An 8645-nucleotide genomic window follows, 5' to 3' on the forward strand; every position below is an offset into this window, starting at 1 on the left:
AGCTCAACTTCCTTGGCTTGGCTAATGCCTACCTGTCTTTAGATCTCTACTTAGAAGCCACCTCCTCCAAGCAGCCCTCCTGGAAATCCCTATGTTCTAGGAGGCTTCTCTCTTGTAAGTTCCATTGCCTTCCCTGCCCAGTACCCTAGTCCCCAACAGCCCGTCTATAAACTTGGAAGAGGCAGTGTGTGTCTTTGCCTGCTCAGTGCTGTTTTCAGTGCCCTGGGCATAGCTGGGCGGTGGTGGCACACACCTTTAATCCCAGCACTCAGGAGGTAGAGGCAGGTGGATCTTTGTGAATTTGAGGCCAACCTGGTCTACAGAGCGAGATCTAGGAAAGGTGCAAAGCTACACAGAGGAAACCCTGTCTTGGAAAAAAAAAAAAAAGAAAAAGACATTACTACTTTAATTGAAAACCAAGTGAAACACATTCGTCAGCTTTCCCGGAGACTTAACACACAACTGGGGCTTAGTCAGTGGCAGCTGCAGCTTTCCTTCAGGCCTAGCTGGCTGAGATGTAGACCACCCAACACAGTCTCCAAGAATCCATCTCAGGCTAAGCCAGCTGATTTTCAATGTTAGCAGTTAACCATGTCAAGAGGGCCCCAGGCCCAGGCAGTTCCTGGGTGAAATGTTTGAACTATGACTGAGCCACAGGCCAATACTTGAATTGTGTTGGAAGGTGGATGGTAGGGGCAGAACGGAGGGGCAGGGCAGAGAGTTCTAGGCAGGGAAAGAAAGGAAGACAGAATTCCAGGCTGCACACCTGCAGGGCATCTTCTCCCATCTGGGCAAACAGTCCTTTCCAGTTGGATTGAGAGACAGAGCTCCAGAAAAGCCTCTGGGGTGGGCTGGAGAGATGGCTCGGCTCGTAAGGTGACTGCCACCCAGCAGGAGAACCTGAGTTTCTAACACCCAGAAGCACCCCCCTCACACACACAGAGCCAGACGTGATGATGCACAATTGTGACCCCAGCACTGGGAAGGTGTAAACAGATCCCTGAGGTTCACTGACCAGCTAGTGAGTTCTAGCTTGGAGAGTTCTGGAACACTGGCAGACCCTGCTTCAAAACAAACAAACAAAAAGTGGAGAGTGACTGAAGATACTCAGCATTGACCTCTGGCCTCCATATATGAGAGTGCATATATGCACACAGGAGAGTGCAGTCACACTTGCACACACAAGAGAAGGGATAGCTCACATGAGCGCGCGCACACACACACACACATACACACAATTGGGGGAAGGAGAGGGAGGGGGCAACTGACGTAAAGCAACTGAGGTTTGTGCAAAGAAGTTCAATCCAGTGCAGGCCCAGATACCAGCACCCTTCCCCCTGGGGTCCCCAAAGCCCACACACATAGTCCAGCAGTTTCCACAAGTCCCTTTATTGATACAGCAAAATGGGAAAGAACAAGGTCCCCTAGTGACCCACAGGATCGAAAGTGCAAATTTACTCCAACTTCAAATGAAGATGAGCGTGACAGGCCTTGACTGCTGGGACCGTGGACACTGTGTGATTAAGACATCCTTAATGACACAGTTAGGACAGCAGCCAACCAGGTCTGATTTACTCTTTGGTCTTTTTTATTGGAACAAACTTAGGCTGTAACTGAGACCCTCAAACTGTGTCCCGATGTGCAGTTTGGGGTCAGAAGGCACATTTAAAAACAGCCAGTACTGGAATGCTTCAAGTCAAGTGACTAAGTAAAGGCAACTTTTTCTTTGGCAAAAGGTGCTAAAATATTCCTGAATATCCAATACTTCCAGAACTGGATTCCATATCAGTTAGCTGCAGGTCTTATTCTATTTTCTCTGTGTACATGATCTGGAATCGCCACCCTCTCTTGACTTACTCTAGCATTATTCCCACCCCACCATGTGCCACAAAAAAAATAAATAGATGTGTTACAGACAAGCACTTGAAGAAGAAAAAACTAAGACATGCCACAGGGGTAACACTAAGCCAGTTTCCCTCTCGAGGGGTGTCAGAAATGTGGGTGAGGTTCATTTTCTCCATGTTGAGGGAACTTTTCTTTGTGTAGACATGGGAAAAAAACCTCTTCGTCAAGGTCAAAGCCAGGAAGCTCAGTTCTGTGGAAAACATGACTTCCTCTGGGAGGTGACAAGAGATGCTTTGGAAGCATGCTCAGCTGCTGGTAATTTTGGTGGGAGACACTGAGTCAGAAAGGGATAGAAACGTTGGAAATAAAGTCTGCCAGTGTTCTTGGAGGTGGGAAAAGTACAAAGCATGGAATTTAGCCCAAAGATGGAACACAGGCTGTTTTTGTTGTTGTTTTTGTCTTGCTGGTGTTTAATGCCTTCAGCCAACATTGTGAAGTCCCAGGCTAGGTTAACATGGACAACAACCAAAAAAAAATAATAATAATTTTCATATATAAACCAAATACAAAGAATTTATTCTGCAATTTTGCCTGATTACTCATCTGCAAACTGCATCCAGGCCAAGAAGTTGACCCCAAATCACCAGCAAAGAAAATCCAGAAATAGCCCCAAGTGTTTTAGTTGGGATTCTGACTGGAGAGCCAGGCTTGCACGGAAGCCCTACCAGAAACTGGGGATAAATGTTATCTGCGGCTGTGTTAATTTTTTCTGTTGTTATTCCTATAATAAAGCTTAGCTCTGAGAGATAAAGTAGAGATGAACTAGCATACCCCCACCTATATATAAGCATCATCTCCACGGCAAAGAACATAACCTTATATATACTTGGTAGGAAGTCTAACTGTAGGAGGCAAGGGGTCGCAAACTGGTGGCCTCAGGTTCAACCAAATTTCTGCTCACTTGGTAGTTTTAGACATTTTAAATTACTTCTTAAATTAAAAAACCAGTGAACTTCAGTACTTTCACTTGAAAGAGCCACTCCTAGCCCCACGTTTTCTTCTCCTGCCTTGAGCTGAGCCATGGCAGCCCTCTCTAAGGCAGGCACAGTCCCCACCGCCCTCCCACTCTTATTTATTTCCCTGGCTTTAGGCTACCGAGTCTGTGACTCCTGGCTGGAAATATCACATACCTAGAAACACATTTCCTCACCTAAAACTCTCTCACACCCTGGGGGATCTTTACCTGTCCCCCTCCCATTTCTTTCTTGCACATCCATCTTAAGTCCCCGTTCCCCAAATCCTCAGAGAATATTTGCATTCACTCAAACTGTCCTCTCTTTCCACTCCAACTTCATTTTGCAAAACACATATTCTCCCAGCCCACGAACATTCCAGGAAGGCTCCGAGCTGGGCAGTGGGAGTTTCTGAAGTGTCTGGCTGCAAAAGGGCTGAGTCATCTTCCTCAAAACATTTCCTTCGGGCACTGGCTAAACAACTCTTTTATTTTCTGGAAGAGCCATCTTATATGAGGATATTGGCATCTATGACTTTCCAGTAACAAATACACACCTAAAATGTGTACACATCAAATAGAGGTTGTGACAGTGGCTATACAGAAATGCAGCGCTGAGCCGGATTTAAAGCCTTGGGCAGCTACCATCAGAGCCGTATTATTGCATCTGTACACAGTACATGTTTCAGATCACTAAACATTGATCAAAATTGATCGAAATCTCTTAAGTTTTGGTTACCACATATCAAGAACAACTGTTCAGCGTGGCATTTAAATAAAACATTGTTTTTTTTTTTAGTTTACAAACACAATGCCCATTAATTTAATAATAATAATATAATAATAATAAAATTTTAAAACTTTGAGGATGGATGAAGCTTTGGTTAATTAACCAGAAAAAATAAAAATAATGGGAAAAACCTACAAGAAAGATATTTATACAAGCTATTCATATTTATGACAATAGCCAGATTTATACTTTAAAATCAAGATTATTTTTTTTAAAAAAAGGAATCTAATAATTCGAAAATTGCCTCACTGTCCCCTATTCCAACTTAATGACTATAGAGGAATCAACAGGCTGAATATGGAAATTATGTATGTAGTATACACACACACACACACACACACACACACACACACACACACGCACGCACACACACAATCTTCCCTTGGCATTGACTTTCTAAAGTAATTAAAATAAAATCCATTGTGCAGTTTCTATCCTTGCAAGAGGCTGGCGGAACAACCTCTGCATCCAATGCCGTACCTTAGGACCAAATATTGGCCTCAAAATACTAGGAAGGACTTTGGGGTATCAAGAGGAATGGTCCCCCAAACAACTCAATGAGACAGCTGTTTCCTGAGACTTTCAGCCCACAGCTGCAATGGGCACAAGAAGCCTACACAGCTCTATAGAGAAGTTCCTTACAATCTATTCCCATGGACTGCCAACAGTGCCCTAAAGAAGGGGTTTGCAGAGCTCCCACCAGATAGCTAGGGGATAAACAATGGCCTTATTCATGTGACTGTTTTTGTCTTCCAACCTTCACTTCAGAGTCTAAGGGAGCAGATCTTTGCTGTTTAAAAAAGAAAATCCCTAAGTTTATTGCTGAGACTGGCCACACTCCCCACTAGGAGAGAGGAAGATGGAAAGTTCTAAACTTGAGCTGCTGTTCGGAGATGTCAGGAAGCCTGGAGAATGAGAAGCCCTGGAGAGTGGGCTCTTCCCAACTGCAAGATACACCCAGCCTGGGGGAACTCACAGCAGGAAGAGCAGAGCACTCTACGGCCAGCTCCCTCATTCCTCCCTCAGTTCCTGTGGCCCACCTCTTCTGCCCACTGGTGAGAAATGACAGGTCCCCAAGCATATACTGCAAGCTACTCTTTCACAGGTCATAAGCAGAAGCAAGAGCTGGCCTTCAAGACTGTATAAGGTCATCTGGACAATCGAGAACCTTCCAACCTCTAACCCAACACTAGGTATCACTGCAGCCTAACCTTACCAGGCAGCTTGCCAAGCATTTTCTTCTAGGTTCTTAAACTCTACAACAGGCCTGCAGCGCCCTGGGCTCAGAAGCTTTGAAACAAAGCGGAGGTTGTGTCCAGCTGACAGGGAGCCTTAGGCAGGATCTTTTTCAAGACTTAGGTTTCACACTTTTGCCAGTCCTGTCTTAATTAAGTATCCTTTCCTTCTGCATTGTACCTGGATCAAATGAACAGATGACGAGTGTCACTGCCGATCCTCACCTGTGACCTGGAGAGTGGTGAACGGTGGGGGTAACGACTACATAGAGCATCCTCTGAATAGCCCCTGGTTCCAACCACCACTGGACAAGAGAACCACTGGACATAAAGTGTTGCTTGCTCTGAAAGTCGCCAACCAGCTCCCAACCAGCTCTTAGCACAAGTCACTTAATGTATAGCAATTTCATTACTCTTGCTCAGCAAACTTGTGATTGCACCATTAAAAAGACATGAATGCTCATGGGAATGGCTAAATTATGATTCTGGAACACTAACAGCTGGACTAGAATCTCAATTCCAGTTGTGGACAAGGATTTTTCTCCCCTTTAAAAACAAAACTAGGAGACCTAAAGATGTGTAGCTCTGTTGTGGAGTACCTACCTAGCATACGCAAAGCCCAGGATTCCAGCCCCATAACTTAAACAAACATACAACACCCCTCCAAAAACTGGGAACCTAGCTGAGAACCTAGTATCTAACAAATAGGTATGTCAAACATGATTGTGCCTGTTGGGAGCAGAGAGATCTTTGTGTATAAGGCCACCCAGGACACTCTAATGGGCCTGCAGGGGATGCCACAGCTATCTTGGCTCATTGAGCCTAGGGCAGAACATGCCACCAGAGTCTTTAACACCCTCCAAATTTCCTAACACTTTCTGCAGCTCATCTCGAATTTAACTGCCACCCTCACTCCTATCGTGTGGGAGAGGGGCATTTGGTCGGGTGGAGTGTAATCAGGGTTCATGGTTCATCTTCCGGGAAGCCCTGGATGCGTTGACTCCGGGTTGAGGGGCACCTGGCAAGATAGCGGGGGCCACCATAGGCCCGGAGAAGCTGGGGCAACCTTCGCCAGGTGGACAGCAACCGCGCTGCTGCAAGCTCCCGGGCACGCAGGTCGAAAGGTGCCAGGAGGTCAACCGGAGATGCCTCGCGCAACGCTTTGGGCAGGGGGCCCACTTCGGCAGCTGCCCCACCTGGGCCCAGGACACAGTGGAAGAGGTCTCGCCGTCGCAGCAGACAGTCCCTAAGGAACTTCACTAGCTTCTCCAAGCACTCACTCAGGTGTGCCTCGTCCCAGCTGTGCATGGGGCCGCCCTCATTCAGAAGCACCGCCAACAACACCGTTTTGAGCACGTAGGAGGACAGGATGCGTCCCCATTGGGTAGCAGCCACAGGGTCCAGCCCGCGGGCACCCAGGTCTCGAAGAGCCTTAAGCAGCTGTAGGCACTTGAGGTAGCAGGCACCTGGAGGCGCCCGTTCCTGAAGACAGCCCAGCAATTTCTGCTCCTGGCGTGCTGTATTCACACCCCACAGTGCCTCTGAGCGCAGGCCACCCGGGAGCTCTGACAGGGCCCCACTGGGCGAGGGTGGTGGTGGCGGTGCCACAAGGAAGACGCCATCGCCCAGATGGACAGCGGGGATGAGGCGCACGGCCATGGAAAGGCGACAGCAGCCATAGTCGGTGCGGCAAGGAAGGATGTGGAGGATGGGAGGCTGCTCCAGACCACCTGGGGTCAGGCTGACCCGACAGCGACCCTCCAGGCTGTAGCGCACAGTGGCCAAGGAGCGCTGGAGGTGCGCCTGGAACCATCGCAGCACCAAGGTAGCCGAGAGGTGGCGCCGGCCCTGCACATCCACACAGAACCCTTCAGCGAAGGGCTTGCAGTCCCGATGCCACTGGCCTGTCGAGGTCCCCGACGGCGAGGGCGGTGCCTTGAGGGCACACACGAAGCAACTGCGGAAGGCGGGGGCCAGTGTGGGCTCTCTCCCCAGACTCCGTGGCTCCAGCGCCACCTGCGGCGGCAGGCGCAGTGGCACCAGCACGTCGAAGCTGTCTGGCCGGCGGATTTTATGCTGCTCGTAGGCGCTGCCCACTTGGATGAAATCTCCCCTGAAGGCCAAGGCCAGTGCTCCCCCGGTGATGGGGCCTGGAGACCCTCGGGCGCGGCCTGCCTGCACTAGTTCACCCACGATCCGGCTCACGTGGGCCTTGCTGTGACCTAGCACATGCGGCGACAGGCGCACCTCGTGCTCATAGTAACTCTCCAACAAGATGCTCAGGCCTGGCTCTTGCAAGGGTCTGGCTGAGAAGTTGGTGTGGCCACACGGGCGGGAAGAGGCTGGCAAGAGGTGCTGGCGGATGGTGTGGCGACATCGTAGGAGAATGTAGCCAAGGATAAGAAGGATAGCCACCTTGAGCAGCGGGAAGCCGCTATCTGCGCCGTCGGGTGGCTCGGCCCGGGCGCCCTCGCTGCTGCGCAGGGCATGGTATAGGCACACCAGCGCCGTGCATAGCCCGGTCACCACCGGCCAGAAGACCTTCAGGTTGAGCGTGTACCGCACCGACATGCCGGGAGCCCGGGCGGCCCAGGGCGCGAGCCCGGGTGATGGCCCCTGCTCAGCATGCGCGCAGCGCCCCGGCGGCCCCGCGGCCCCCGTGTCCTTGGCCTTGGAGGCGGCTCCCCGCTCGCAGCGCCGGGACCAGCAGCCCCGCTGCTCTGCCTCCTCTCCCAGCTCAAGTTCCCCTTCCAGGCGCCGCCCGCGCAGCACACTCCGGCCCTTGGCCGCGCCCTGTCCCAGTCCCGCTCAGTCCCCGCCGCACTGCCCTCGCCAGCTTCTGCTCAGGACTCCTACCCTACCCTGGGCGGCCCTCCTGGCTCCGTAGCCGCTGCACACGGAGGCGATCGGCTGAGTTACTCCGGCCCCCGAATTTTCTTCTTTCGGAGGGAAAGGCCGCGCTGGGCAGCCGGGAGGAAATGCCTGAGTCTGGAGCCTCGCAGGGAGGGCGGCCCCCTCCCGGCCTCCGCCTGGATCGACGCCGGGTGGCCAGAGGGACTTCGGGACGTGCGGGAGACTACACTCCCGAGGACTACTCCCAGGCCCCCTCCTGGAAGGCAGAACAGGGAAGGCCTGGTTCCGGGGCGGTGGCTGCATCGGATCCCGCAGTTACTGGGAAGTTGGCGGAGGAAGGCTCGCAGCCCCACCGCTCGGCCCTCCCTTCGCCCGGCCCCACCCCCCGCGTCCCGCTTGCGGCGTGGCAGGCCCGGGCGGAAGTGGCCCCTAGCTGTCTGAGGCTGTGCTGTCTTGCAAACCCACTTTCCTTGAGCACCTACTAAGCACTAGGCAGACGCCTAAAGGCTGGGAATGCAGTTGACAGCGTGGAGGTTGCTTTCCTGCCAGCCTTTCAAGCTTGCAGCCTTGTAAAAAGGGACTGTGAACAGAAAGGTGTTGATGACCACCTCTGACCCCTGTACTCTGGCGGTTGAGGTCATGAGTTCAAGGCTGCCCTGGGCTACTTAGGGAGACCCTGTCTCAAAAACAAACAAATACCCCACAGGCAGATGTTCTGAAGGGAAGCTGATGGAAGGAGTACTGGGTGATCCCCCAGAATCCTGCTCAAACCATGACGGGGCTGAGGGGATGGTGTTGAGCCCAAGACCTGGGAGAGCTGGAACAAGGAGATAAAGATAGTTTTTACAGGGCTGGAGTCAGGCTTAATGCCCAGGCTCACCAGTTGAGTTTGATTCTGGAACCTACGTGT

General features: G+C 51.4%; 1 protein-coding gene across 1 annotated transcript; it reads right to left on the reverse strand.

The window, feature by feature from the left end:
* Positions 1-3671: 3671 nt before the first annotated feature.
* Positions 3672-8055, reverse strand: Itpripl2 (ITPRIP like 2). The gene has a single exon (XM_036174636.1). It carries the CDS (start codon positions 7451-7453, stop codon positions 5846-5848), a length of 1608 nt encoding a protein of 535 aa, XP_036030529.1. The 5' UTR covers positions 7454-8055; the 3' UTR covers positions 3672-5845.
* Positions 8056-8645: the final 590 nt, after the last annotated feature.

Source organism: Onychomys torridus, chromosome 1 (genome assembly GCF_903995425.1).
Source record: "Onychomys torridus chromosome 1, mOncTor1.1, whole genome shotgun sequence".
In the NCBI taxonomy this organism is placed as follows: domain Eukaryota; kingdom Metazoa; phylum Chordata; class Mammalia; order Rodentia; family Cricetidae; genus Onychomys; species Onychomys torridus.